This window comes from Sapajus apella, unplaced genomic scaffold, assembly GCF_009761245.1.
Source record: "Sapajus apella isolate SASKATOON/1434 unplaced genomic scaffold, GSC_monkey_1.0 scaffold12, whole genome shotgun sequence".
Classification (NCBI taxonomy): domain Eukaryota; kingdom Metazoa; phylum Chordata; class Mammalia; order Primates; family Cebidae; genus Sapajus; species Sapajus apella.
This window is the reverse complement of record NW_022436952.1, coordinates 15,568,668-15,582,753: the sequence shown is the minus strand read 5'-3', so window position 1 is coordinate 15,582,753 and position 14,086 is coordinate 15,568,668. Positions and strand designations below refer to the sequence as shown.

General features: G+C 53.3%; 1 protein-coding gene across 2 annotated transcripts in view; it reads left to right on the top strand.

Moving 5' to 3' along the window:
- Positions 1 to 14,086, top strand: part of CUEDC1 (CUE domain containing 1) — a 93,126-nt gene that overhangs the window by 62,640 nt on the left and 16,400 nt on the right. For both annotated transcript variants that reach the window (XM_032280122.1, XM_032280123.1), the window contains exons 2-3: positions 5,083 to 5,723; positions 11,009 to 11,136. In XM_032280122.1, the coding sequence (XP_032136013.1) occupies positions 5,394 to 5,723; positions 11,009 to 11,136 (458 nt within the window). In that variant the 5' untranslated portion in view covers positions 5,083 to 5,393. The remainder of the gene's footprint in view (positions 1 to 5,082; positions 5,724 to 11,008; positions 11,137 to 14,086) is intronic.

Here is a 14,086-nt window from a genome sequence, read left to right as displayed (position 1 = left end):
TGCAGACATGTGGGAGAAGAACATAGCAGGTGGTGGAAGAAGAAGGAAGTTCAGAGGTCCCTGGGTGGGAGCGTGTTTGGCTCGTTGGTGGACTAGCAAGGATCCAGGTGGCCACAGAGAGTGAGGCTCTGTCTGTGTGTATGCATGTACATTTGACAGCAAGGTCAAAAGGTGTCACGGGCAGGACCATGTGGGTTGACCACAATAAGCTCTGGGTATTCTGGGGACATGGGAGCCACTGGGAAGTGTGGAGCAGAGGAAGGACGTGATCCCTGTAATGAGGGGTCACTAGGCAGGCAAATGGGACACAGGGAGTTAGGGAGGGCGTGGTAGCCGTGGAGGTGGTAAGGAGTGGCCAGATTCGGAACTCATTTGGAAGACAGGCTTTGCCGTGAATTGGACATAGAGCATAAGAGAATGAGAGCACTCCAAGATGACTCCAAAGGCTTTGGCGGGAGCCCGGGGGAGTTGCCATTAACAGAGATGGAGAAGGCAAGGGAGGAGCAGGCTGGGGTCACAGGTGGGATGGATCCATGTTGCTGGAGCTGTTGTTACATGTCCCAGTGGAGGCAGCAGAGAGGCTGTGTGAGTGTGGAGTTGAGGGGAGTGCCCACGGGAGAGGTCAGAGCACATGAGAGCCAGTGATCAGTATGCAGATGGTATTCCAGGCCACGGGCTGGATGAGATTGCTCAGGGAGTGAGTCTAGCCTGGGAAAAGGTCCTAGGCCTGTGCCCCAGGCCACAGCAGCCTATCTCATTGGGTGCTTATTATGCTTCCGGTACCTGTGGACATTCTGTTAACACTCCTTCCAAGGAGGTACTATCCTTATGTCTCCAAATGAGGAAGCTGAGGTTCAGACAAATGAAACGATTTCCCCAAGCTGAACAGCCTTACTAGGGTCAGAAAGCGCACCAGGATTCTGGCTCCCCGGCCCTTACAGCCCCAATGCAGACCCTCGCTGGGCCTGATGCACCAGGCAGGAGGCTGGCTGGGATGACCTTGGCCAAGGCCAGATGAACTGCACTGGGGCAGCTTGCCCACCTCCCTGGGCCAAGCCGGGAGTGACTCAGGCCTTGGCTGCGTGCTCATGCTAGGAGAGGAGGTTGGCTGTTTGCCACCCCTGCCAGGCCTGGATTCCTTCACAGGGGAGGTGGAGGGCCACTTTGATCCTGGCTCCCTGGGACCTGGAGGAGGACAGGTGTGGGGTTTCTGCTTCCGGGTCCCCGGGTCACCCACAACCATGAGTTCAAGGGAGCCTTGGAGTCAGCCTCCGAGAGGTCTGATGAGCCCAGTGGGCTGTTGGCTTCCTTTTTCAGAAGCCAGTCAGGGCTTATCTCCCTTTGTTTCCCTGCCAGTGCTCAGCAGCTGGGGTTCTGAGAGGTGGTACGGTCTCTCCAAGGTCACAGAGCCAGCTCGGGAGCAGAGCCAAGAGACCTTGCTACCATGCTGTCTGGGTCATGTTTCCTCTGCTGAAATGTCCTCTGGGCTGTGCCCAGTCTCCTGAGCCCGGGGCACACATGGCTGAATTTCTCATACTCCTTGGCTCGTAGCCCTGTGAGCCTTACTTGGCATTTTTTTTTTTTTTTTTCTCTTAGGAAGTGGGTTCCTAATTCTGGCCTCTCCACATACTGGCTGTGTGACTTTGGGCAATTGACCTAACCTCTCTGAACTGGTTTCCACAGCTATGAAATGGAGACAGTAATGCCTATCTCATGGAGTTGTAATGAAGATTAAACGTGAAAGCCCCTGGCATGAGCTCGTAAGCCTGTCTCCTGCTTGCCTTAATCCTTTCATGTATTTTTTAAACTGCTTTTCATTTGAGCAGTGCTAGTTGCAAAAGGCAGCCTGGCATGGACAATTCTGACCCTGCTCCCAGGCACGCTGCAGCCATGGCCTCAGACTCTGCCCTGAGCTTAGCCAGGGAGAGAGAGGGACAGTGCTATGAGAATTGGGGGCCTCTATAGTCCCCCTGGTGCTAACTACAGGCAGCCTGGGAGTCTCTGAGACCTTACAGAGTCCTGTGGAAGTGGTACTTCTGTAAATCAAAATGTTTCCCATTACTATTCCTGAGCACTCTCTTCATCCACAGAACCACCCTTTGATAGAAAAGTCTAGACTTGGCCGGGCGCAGTGGCTCGTGCCTGTAATCCCAGCACTTTGGGAGCCCGAGGCAGGCGGATCACAAGGTCAGGAGATCGAGACCAGCCTGGCCAACGTGATGAAACCCCGTCTCTACTAAAAATACAAAAATTAGCTGGGCATGGTAGTGCGTGCCTGTAGTCCCAGCTACTAGGGAGGCTGAGGCAGGAGAATCGCTTGGACCAGGAGGTAGAGGTTGCAGTGAGCCAAGACGGCACCACTGCACTCCAGCCTGGTGACAGAGTGAGACTCTGTCTCAAAGAAAAAGAGACAAGTCTAGACTTTGCTTTTACTTGCCGTGTGTCCTCGGGCGACTCCCTCTTAGACTTGGGTCCCTGGCTCTTTACCTGTAATGTGAGGCAGGGGGTGGGGCTGGGCTGGAGTTGTCAGCCCATTCCATTTCATGGCCCCCACAAGGATGTTTTCAAGGCTTTGCACCTGGGCTACATGGAAGCGGCTGCTTGAGCTGCTGTGTCTCCAGTTGCCCAGACCAGCCTGGCCTCCCCCTGGGGCTGTGAGGATCCATATTTCCTTCCAGAGAGTGGAAGGAGTTTCAGGGATTGACATCCAGGTGCTGGGGAAGACTCCCCTAGAATCTCCCTATCCCAGGGCAGCTTGGCCAGTTCACCCACAACTCCTGGCTCTGCACCAGCCTCCTGGGGTCTAGGCATTGTGCTGAGAATTGTCTTATTTCATTCCCATTGAAACCCCCTAAGGGGCACATCCAGATGAGGGTATGGGGCCATGGAGAAGATGGGAGACTTGTCTGAGGCCCCACAGCTGGGGAATATAGAGAAGGAGCTGCAGCCTCATCTGAACCGTTGCAGGTTTCCTATAAGCAGCGGGGGTGCGAGAGGGCTTCTGAGCTTCTCAACGCTCAGAGAGGCCCAGAGCCCAAGGGAGCTGTCCAGAGGGCTGCTAATGGGTAAAATGTAGGCCCTGCCGTCGCCCTTCTTCTTCCCCTGGGGTTGGAAGCTACCCAGGAGGCTGAGGCAGGAAAATCCCTCGAACCTGGGAAGCGAAGGTTGCAGTGAGCTGAGATCACGCCACTGCTCCAGCCTGGGCAACAGAGTAAGACTCTGTCTAAAAAAAAAAAGGCCGGGGGTGGTGGCACATGCCTGTAATCCCAACACTTTGGGAGGCCGAGGTGGGTGGATCATCTGAGGTCAGGAGTTTGAGACCAGGCTGGCCAACATGACAAAACCCTGTCTTTACTAAAAATACAAAAATTGGCCAGTCATGGTGGCAGGCGCCTGTAATCCTAGCTACTCAGGAGGCTGCAGGAGAATCGCTTGAACCCGTAAGGTGGAGGTTGCAGTGATCTGAGATCGCACCATTGCACTCCAGCCTGCGCAAGAGGAGTGAGATTCCATCTCAAAAAAAAAAAAAAAAAAAAAAAAGAAATAATAAAGCTGCCACTTTTCTACAATTAACAAAATTACTGTAAGGCCTGGAATAAGCATGAGAAAGTCAGAAGTTGGCTTTTGGGCACATTCCATTCTCAGTGGTCTGTGCTAACAGAAATGCAACCTTAGCAGTGATTGACATGCCTGGTTTTGAGTGGACTGGGCGATTTTCTGTGGCAGATTTAGGCTCCTCATTGCCCTTGATCTTCAGTTCTATCCATACATGTTGTCAGGACACTGTGCTGGCCCTGGTGGCTGAGGGACACACTGGCTGGGGCAGGGGAACTGGGCTTGGTGGAAATAAGAACAGAAGTTATGGTGTATATAGTTTCTCAAGACAACTTTGAGAAAAAACTTCTAGGATTTTTTTTTTTTTTTTTTAGACGGAGTTTCGCTCTTGTTACCCAGGCTGGAGTGCAATGGCGCGATCTCGGCTCACCGCAACCTCCACCTCCTGGGTTCAGGCAATTCTCCTGCCTCAGCCTCCTGAGTAGCTGGGATTACAGGCACGCGCCACCATGCCCAGCTATGTTTTGTATTTTTAGTAGAGACGGGGTTTCACCATGTCGACCAGGATGGTCTCGATCTCTTGACCTCGTGATCCACCCGCCTTGGCCTCCCAAAGTGCTGGGATTACAGGCTTGAGCCACCGTGCCCGGCTCTAGGATTTTTAAAACTATGTAAGAACACTGAGTGTCCCATAAGAACAAGTGTGTCTGTGATATAAAACATGTCAGCCTGACCCTGGGGTGCAGAAAATGAAGTTTAGGGATTGACAATGGCCCTGCATCTCTGCTTCTCTCTGTTGGGTTGGTCAGAGTGGACTGAGTTTTAGGGCCTGACATGAGTTTTCCAAGAGTGGGAACTGGGCCTCCCATATGAGCCCAAGGCTCTGCCAGGATGGAACCCTGTTTCCTCTCTCGGGCTGGAAGCTCCCGGTGACACTGGCAAGTCCCGTTTCTCATCTCTGCTGTCCCCGGGGTTCCTTGGAGCTCTGCCTGAGATGCCTGCCCTGGTGGTGGGATCACGATGTTGGGGCAGTGATGTGGGCAAATGAGAATAGGGACTAGAGATCAGAGAGGCAGGACGTCTTTAAACAGCCCCTCCTTCCTCAATCAGGTCTTCAGGGGCCCTTGGCAGTATCGGTAATGGTAAAGACCAGTGGCTCGGGGGCCGTATGTCCCAGGTTCAAATTCTGGCTCCTCCACGAACTCAGCGTCTATGCCTCAGTTTTCCCATCTGCAACATGGGAATACCAGCACCTACATCACAGTATTGTCATGAGTTGGCCCACACAGAACACTTAGGCTGGTACCCGGCACTGACGAAGCCCTTGCTAACTGGTGGCTGTCCTGTGCTAGCAAAGAACTGTGGGAGTTTTTTACTGCAGCTGGGGAGAAAGCAGGAGGGAGAAGGAGGTCTCCCCTGCGCGTGGTAGGTGTCGCGCCTCCTTGCCCTCATTTCTTAATGGCCCTTGGCCGCCACCCTGAGCTCATGTTTGTTAGCCTCGGCCCTGACTCTCTCCCTTGGTTTCAGGTGGGACCGTCCGTGGAGCCGGTGCCAGGATGCCCCGGGGGTGTGGATGACCCGCCGTCCAGCCCCAGCACGGCCCGGCCCGCATGCCACTGCCCCGCGAGGACCGCTCTCCGAGGGCCGCCTGGACCCGCACCCACAGTCTCCAGACCCAGGGCCCTCGGCAGCCCCTTCCTGCCTGGCCGCCCAGGGCGGAGGAGGCGCAGGAGTGAGCTGCTCCCGGCTGCGGAGCAAGCAAACGCTGACGGCGGAAAGACCCTGGGGAAGGGGCTTTGTGGCCGCCTAGAAACATTTTCCCCCAGCGGCTCCGCAAAATGACCAGCCTGTTCCGGCGGAGCAGCAGCGGCAGCGGCGGGGGCGGCACCGCGGGTACGCGCGGGGGCGGGGGAGGCGCGGCCGCCCCCCAGGAGCTCAACAACAGCCGGCCGGCCCGCCAGGTGCGCCGCCTGGAGTTCAACCAGGCCATGGACGACTTCAAGACCATGTTCCCCAACATGGATTACGACATCATCGAATGCGTGCTGCGCGCCAACAGCGGCGCGGTGGACGCCACCATCGACCAGCTGCTGCAGATGAACCTGGAGGGCGGCGGCGGCGGCGTCTATGAGGACAGCTCCGACTCCGAGGACAGCATCCCCCCGGAGGTAGGGGCGCGACCCGGGTAATTCACCACCAGCTCCAACCACCGTTGGAGCCTAAGAGGGCCTGGGTTACTCCGCTGTCTGGGTTCTAATTGGCAAGCAGCCTTACTTCCCCTAAGAAAAAGTACCATCCGTCTGTGACCTTATTTTATGGGCAGAAATCATGCAGTCATTCAACAAACACTGAGCACCCATTCCGTGGCGTGCGAGGCGTGGCACTGGACCCCAAGTCAGGAGGCATCAGAATCAAGGTGCTTGTTAAAAGTGGAGGTACCCAGGCCCCACCCCAACATACTAAACTCCACTTCCAGGCCTGGAGTCCGCCAGTGTGGCCAAGTCAGACCAAGTTTCTGCCCTCCTGGAGTTTACAGTCCAGTATGGACCAGAAGCACAGGAGTGGGTACTGACGGCCGGAATGATAAGTGCTCCATGGAGACGTGGAAGCGGCAGGAACGGGTGGCTTCCCAGAGGGAGCTAAGCCAAGACTCTAAGCTGAGACCCGAAGGAAGAGCGAAGCCAGGGAAAGGGTGTGCAGGCAAAGGGAACAGCTCCTGCAGAAGCTGGGAGGTGAAATAGCGCCTGAGTGGCTGGGGAACTGGCTGCAGGACCATCTTCAGGGTCCTAGAGTGAGAGGAGACTAACGAGCTTGACAAAGCCCTGACGCTGAGAAAAAGTGCGGCTGTATCCTGGGAGCTTGGCCACGGAAAGGGAGTGAGGAATCAGACTTGCCACTTAAATCCCTCTCACTGTGGCCTGATGGAGGCGGTAGTGAGCCATAGCCAAGCTATGGGAAGTGGCTGGAGACAGGGGACGTGCCTACTGCATCAGTACCCACCTGCTGGAGGTGGTGAGTCCTTCCCAGTCCCACCCAAGAGTTCAGTGGACGTCTGGTCCCCCAGTCAAAGCAGAGCCTGAGGTGCTTGGTGCAGAAGACTGAGGCACACAGAGTCGGTTAATGAGAAGGTTGCTGTCCACAAGACCATCTGGGACATGCAGCCACGGATAAGCCCAGGACGCAGCAGGAGGGATTTAACTCCACTCTTCATTGAGTCCCGACTTGTGACAGGCATCATCATCCTAAGTGTCATCTCTTCTTCTTTTTTTTTTTTTTTTGAGACAGAGTCTTGCTCAGGCTGGAGTACAATGACACGATCTCAGCTCATTACAACCTTCGTCTCCTGGGTTCAAGTGATTCTCCTGCCTCAGCCTCCTGAGTAGCTGGGATTACGGGCAAATGCCACCATGCTCAGCTAATTTTTGTAGTTTTAAGTAGAGACAGGGTTTCACCATGTTGGTCAGGCTGGTCTCAAACTCCTGACCTTAGGTGATCCACCTGCCTTGGACTCCCAAAGTGCTCAGATTACAGGCATGAGCCACCGCGCCTGGCCCGATGTGTCATCTATTCTAAGCCTCACAAACTTTGCGATGTGCTGTTATTATTACCCTCGTTCCCTGTTCTCTATCAGTCATCCTGCAGGGCGAAGTCTCCTTGCTTTTCCTCCTTACTGGATGCTGCTGAGACTTCTCCTCGGGTGGAGAAGCTCTCTTGGCAGAGACATCTGGCTTATCCCTGGTCACCTGCAGCACCCAGGACAGTACAGGCACATAGCAAGCACTGAGGAGTGTTTGTTGAATGAATACATGTTGCTGCTGTCTTTGGCAGTTGTCTCTCTCTCCTGGGAGACCACTCCTTTGACCTACTTGGAGTAGATGGTGGAAGGAGTATTAGAAAATACGATGCTCTTTGTAGAAAGAAGGAGGAAGAGAGAGAGAGAGAGAGAGTCTGTGTGTGTGCGTGCATGTGTGTGTATGTGTGTGTCTGCAGATACAGTTGACCATTGAACAATGCAGGGCTTGGGACAGTGAATCCCCCCATGCAGTCAAAAATCCACTTTTGAATATAACTTTTGTTTCTCCCAGAAATTGACTACGAATAGCCTGTTGTTGACCTCCAGTCTTACTGTTAAAAACAGTCTTACTGTTAAAAAATATATAACAGATTAATATATATTTTGTATGCTGTATGTAGCATATACCGTATTTCTACACTAAAGTAAGGTAGAGAGAAGAAAATGTTAAGAAAATCATAAGCAAGACAAAATATGTTTTCTATTCATCAAGTGGAAGTAGATCATGGTAAAGGGCTTCATCCTCACGGTCTCACACTGAGTAGGCTGAGGAGGAGGAGGGAGAAGAGGGGTTGGTCTTGCTGTCTCAGGGTTGGTGGAGGTGGAAGAAAATCTGCCTGTAAGTGGACTCGTGCAGTTCAAACTCATGTTATTCAAGGGTCAACTGTACATGCATTAAGTGTGACCTGGAAAGAAAGCTCTCTGCCAGCTCTGACCCTTTCTGCAGTCTGAGTTGCCCTGACAATCTGGCAGGGAGGGTAATATTTCCTCCTTTGTCGACGGCCCCACAGCCTTGTGAGCTTCTGTGAGGCTTCACCACCCCCTAGGCAGGCCCTTGCTGTGTGCGCTTCTGTTTCTGTAAGAATCTTGCTTTCCAAATTGAGCCCCCGCCCCGTACCCCTCCCCTCCCTTGGCAGTCTCCCCAACCCCCTACCTTTGGAACTCTGCCTGGGCCCATAGGCAGGCAGCTCCTGAGCCAGCGGAAAGTGCTTCGGAAAATTTATGAGCCGCAGCTGGAATGACAATAACTGCTGACTGGAAAAAGCCCCCTTTCTGGGGGCTGATGGATGGTAGGCTGGCCCAAGGGGTATCCTTGCCATGGAGAAATATCTTCTGTCAGATAAATGGCCCAGACCCTGCCCCCTGGAGCACCTGGCAGGCATCCATCACCCACAAAGTTAAGCCAGGAGGCCGCAGAGCCCAAAACTTCAGCACCTTTTGAGCCAGAAGAACAACCTCTTTGTGGCTGGTGAGGATGAGGGGAGAGGCCAGGGAGGCCAGCAGCACTGCTGTGGTTATTCTTGGGACTCGGGCCCTGCATTCTGGAGCTTGCCTGGCCGGCTGCCTGCCTTCTCTGTGTTTCCCAAGTCCTCTCCAGGAGGCTCTGATGCATGTCTGGTCTTGCTGCCCTGGGAGGCTGCGCAGAGGAGCAGGAGGGGGGCTGGTGGTGTGGCTGGGGAGGCCTGATCACCTTTGAGTCTGGGGGGCTGACAGCTGCTGGCTGCGGTCAGAGGAAGTCCCAAGCAGCTTCCCTCAGGGGACAGTTCTACTGAGCTCTCCTCACTCACTGCACTCAGGCCCAGGTCAATGGGAACAGTCCAGGCCAGCCACCAAGACCCGCCACCCACCTGCGGCCTCAAGGCCGCAGCCCAGAGCCCTGTCCCTCAGAGCAGAGGGTCTGGGAAACGGGACACCTGGGCTGGGGGACAGCAGCAGCAAGTTCTCTAAGTGCACCAGGGACTTGCTGGGCCACTGTCCTGTGCCAGGGAGCAGGAGCAGCGCTTACAGCATTCTCTCTCTTTTTTCCTTTCTTGTGGAAATTTGGGGTAAACAGAGCAGTGGCCTGCCAAGCGCTGCATTCTTCCTTTCCTGCGAAAGCATCTGTTTAAATACTTTCCGCCTCAAAGGAAAGAACGTCAGTGCATTCCAGGGCTGGAGGCCTCCTTGGGTTGAGCTAGCTGTGTGTGTGCAGAGCACTGCAGAGTACGTGTGTGTGCCTGCATGTGTGTGTGTGTGTACATGTGTGTGTGCGTGCATGTGTGTATGTACAAATGTGTGTGTGCATGTGTATGTGTGTATGTTTGTGTGTGTATGTGTATGTGTGATCACATGCGCGGCTCACCTCCCTACCCCCCAGATGCCCCTGGGAGGCTGTGTGTGCTGGGCATGGCTGGTCTCAGATCAGAGATGTGCCAAACCAGCCTGGCCCAGCCCAGGCTTATACAGGCAGCGTTATGATGGTGACTTTTGCAAACTCACTTGAAGTCTGGGGACTCTGGGACACCTTCGATTCACAGCCTCTGAGCTCCTCCCATGTTCTTTGATCTTGGAGGAGATGGGAACAGAGTTGTGAGGGGAGTGAGCAGGAGGCGAAGGCGTAGGCCAGGCTGGGCTGTGTGGTGAGGAATCTCCCAGTCAGGGGTCCCATCTATTGCCCCAAACTCCTCTCTGGGTCTCTGGGGAAGAGTCTAGGTCGGTCAGTGGAGCAGGAACCTCAGACTTTGCCCAGCCGTTGGCCTCTCCCTGTCCTTCTTCTTGGCTTTTAGATAAAGACAAGAGCTTGGGAAGGAGAGTGGGCATCCTGGGCACGCCCCTTGCTACTCTCTGTCCTGAGAGTCCAACCTGAGTGTGCAGCCAGTGCACCTGAGGGAAAGACCCTTGGGCCGGTCACGGTGTAGCTGGGACTCACGCCTGTAATCCCAGCACTTTGGGAGGCCAAGGCAGGTGGATCGCCTGAGCTCAGGAGTTTGAGACCAGCCTGACCAACATGGTGAAACCTCATCTCTACTAAAAATACAAAAATTAGCCTGGATGGTGGCAGGCATCTGTAGTCCCAGCTGCTTGGGAGGCTGAGGCAGGAGAATCGCTTGAACCTGGGAGGCGGAGGTTTCAGTGAGCCAAGATCGCATCACTGTACTCCAGCCTGGGTGATGAAGCAAGACTTTGTCTCAAAAAAACAAGCAAACAAAAAAGAAAGATCCTTGTGGTCTAAGTTGAAGACTCAGTTCTAAAACGTTTGTGGATTTGCCATGTCACTTAGCCTTGGCCTCAGTTTCCTTCTGTGTAAGATGGGATAATGAGCCATATCCTACTGCTCCAGGTTGTTTGAGGTTAAGATGAGATCAGAGACGTGGAGGTACTTTGAGAGAGGGTATGAATGATGTTATCAAAGAAGAGCGTGGGTAAAGGAGCACATGAGTCACACGCGTGCAGCTCGGTGGAGTTTCACAGTGTGAATAGATCATATTATCAGCACCAGCCCAAGAACCATCATCCTGAGAACCTGGAGTGCCCCTGGTGTCCGTTCTCACCCTTACCCACCCTGTTGAGGGCATGCCGCTCTGACCCTGAGCACTGTATGTTTATCTGCCTGCATTTGACTGCGCATGGAGGGAGAATGCTGCTGTGAATACTCTTTTGGGGACAAATAATTTGATGTCTGTGGACTGTGCTAGAACTGGAGGGTCAGAGGTAGCCGTGTGTTTAGCTTTTTCAAAAAGGCACTTTTCTAAGCTGGTTGATTGTATCGATTGACACCCCTACCAGCAACACGGAGCTCCCTTATTATATACCCGCCCTCCCACACTTGGTTTTGTCTAAAAGGCATTTAAATTCAAGGAGGGATGATTAATAAGTCTTTCTCTGTTGCCTCTGATTTAGATCTTGGAGAGGACTTTGGAACCCGACAGCTCAGATGAAGAGCCCCCGCCTGTGTACTCCCCACCAGCCTACCACATGCACATGTTCGACCGGCCCTACCCTCTGGCTCCCCCGACTCCGCCTCCCCGGTGAGGATCTGTCTTGTCTCAGAGCGCAGGGCGGTAGGGAAGAGGATCAGTGGCTGGGGCTGTGCACGAACAACGGGAAACTTGGCTGGACCCCTCAGTACATTCTCAAAGAACACGCTTCTACTGCAGCAAGAGACGTTTTAGCTAGATACCAAGGAGAACTTGCAAAATGTAAGGATTGCAAGAACACACGTTTCCTAGATTCCTACTCTGGGCTAGGTAGTGTGTCTCGTACCACATGGGACACAGAGCTAAGTAAAACTCAGCCTCTGCTTTCTGGGAGATTTTAGTCAAGGGAGATGCCAGAGTAGAAATGACAAATATAGGGACTGTGTACTGACACTTCCCCTCCCAAACCCACAGCAAACACTACTGATTAATCACTGTGCTCTTTCCTGCTGAGTCAACACTGAGCCTCAGATCCCCATCAACACAGAGCACAGCATTCCCAGCCAGTCATCAGTAACTGATGGAATGGCTATCTGCCATCCTTGGGCTAGGGATCTTGTGGGGATTTTTCAGCAATGACAGCAAGTCTCTTTGGTTGGGGTATTTTGATAATGGGAGGCAGGGAGGTAGACTGCAAAGTCCCTGGAAACATCTCCCAGGTTAGCTCTGTAATTTGGAAGCTTAAAATGAAGCTAGGCTGGGCCTGGTGGCTCATGTCTGTAATCCCAGCACTTCGGGAGGCCAAGGCGGGCAGATCACTTGAGGTCAGGAGTTCGAGAAACAGCCTAGCCAACATTGTGAAACCCTATGTCTACTAAAAACACAAAGATTAGCTGGGCGTTGTGGTACACACCTGTAAGTCCAGCTACTTGGGAGTCTGAGGCAGGAGAACTGCTTGAACCCAGGAGGTGGAGGTTTCAGTGAGCTGAGATGGCACCACTGCATTCCAGCCTGGGCAACAGAGTGAGACTCCCATCTCAGTCAATCAATCAATCAATCAATCAAATGAAACTAGTTGGCAACAAGGTCCCATGGGTCTCTGGGTGCTTGTTTTTCTAGGCTCCACGTTTGTGCTGGAGCTGCTGGAGCTGGAGTGTGGTGGCCTCTTTGCTCTAGAGCTGCCGTTTCTTAGAATGGCTCAGGCCCGGAGTAGTGAGGGGCTGGGGAGATGATGGGAGAGGACACCTGCCCCAGTTGGATCTTCTCTTCTCCCAGAACAGCCCTAGAGCAGTGGTGGAGAACTCTGTTATCAGGCAAGTATAGCTAGCATTGACTAAGCACCCTTCCAGTGCCAGAAACGAAGGTTCTTTACCAACACCATCACATTTAACGCAAAGGTGGGGACTGTTGTCATCATCTCTATTTATGGACGAGGAAACTGGGCCTTGAGAGGTCTCATAGCTTCCCCAAGACAAAGAGCTGGAGTTGGAATCCAGGTCACTCTGACTTGCAGCCTGTCACCCTTCACTGCCCTATCCTGTCACCTCCCTAATGAGAAAAATCTCTGATTGCAGCTTAGGGAGCTCATAGAGTCCTAGAAAGTTATTGAGAGGAGGAGGGAGGGAAGTATTTTGAGTCAGGGACAGGAACAGAGCTGGGATCTTTATCATGAGTGGTACGAGGAGCTGGCAGGCTGTCCTGGAGTGGGAGGTGGGGAGTGAGTGATGGGTCTGGGTGGGGCCTAGGCAGGACTTGCAGACTGGGATGGGCCACAGAGCCCAGAGCGACATGATTTTTCCTTTGACTTTTTTTTTGGGGGGGGATGGGGTCTCACTCTGTCATCCAGACTGGAGTGCAGTGGCATGATCTCTGCTCACTACTATCTCTGCCACCCGAGTTCAAGCTATTCTTCTGCCTCAGCCTCCTCAGTAGCTGTGATTACAGGCATGCACCACTACACCCAGCTAACTTTTATTTTCAGTAGAGACAGGGTTTCACCATGTTGCCAGGCTGGTCTTGAACTCCTGACCTGAAGTGATTCACCCACCTCGGCCTCCCAAAGTGCTGGGATTACAGATGTGAGCCACTGTGCCTGCCCCTGCCTCCACCTTTTTTTTTTTTTTTTTTTTTAATATCCCAAGATGCTTTTGCAAGAAGTTCAACTGGGGCCATAAGAGAAAGGATTTTTTTCTTCTTTAAATAGAAACAGTCTCATGATGTTGCCCATGGTGAATTTGAACTCCTGGGCTCTAGCAGTCCTCCCGCCTCAGCCTCCCCGGTAGCTGGGACTGTAGGACATACCATCATGCTTGGCTGAAAATCCCAGTATAAATACGGTATGAGCATCCACACCCTCTCCCTACTCTGGCTGGGTGTTCAGCCTCTGTGGGTGGGGGGCCAGGGCAGTGCAGCCCAGTGATGGGAGCCCCACTTGGGGGCAAGGTAACCTCAGCACTAGACCAAGGCTCAGGAGGTCTTGTTCAGACCCTGTGGTCTTTAGACAAGTTACTGCTCTTGCTTGAGGTTCTGGAACCTGACTCAGGAAATGAAGGCTTTGCAGGGCTGGGAGTGGATGCGCTGAGAAGAACCTGACCTGTGGAATCAGACGGAAGTGGTCTGTTTTTCCCACCCCTTCCTTCCGCTGCCTAGCTTAGGATTCTTCAGGCACCTTTGCTGTGTGGCCTTTGGCTCATTGCTTAACCTCTTTGAGCTTCATTTGCCTCACCTGAAATGGGAATAGTAATTTCTACCTTTGCACTCCAGGAGGATTGAATGAGATATGTGTGGGGCACTCAGCACAGTCCCAGATTTAGACCAGATCTATAATAAGTGGTTTACTGCTCCCTCCTGTCTGCCAGCTACACTTGCTGGCCTCTAAATTCAGCTCTAATATTGAGCATTGAGACCAGGGGCGAGGCTTCCCCCAGAGGCTAGTCTTCAGTAGAGGCATGGGTCCCTTTGCCCCAGGATGGCTCTGCTAGATCTGGGCCTCTAGGCATCTCCAGCACCTTGTCCAGTCCCTCCATCCAGGATATTCATTTCCAGCATTTACTGAGTCGTC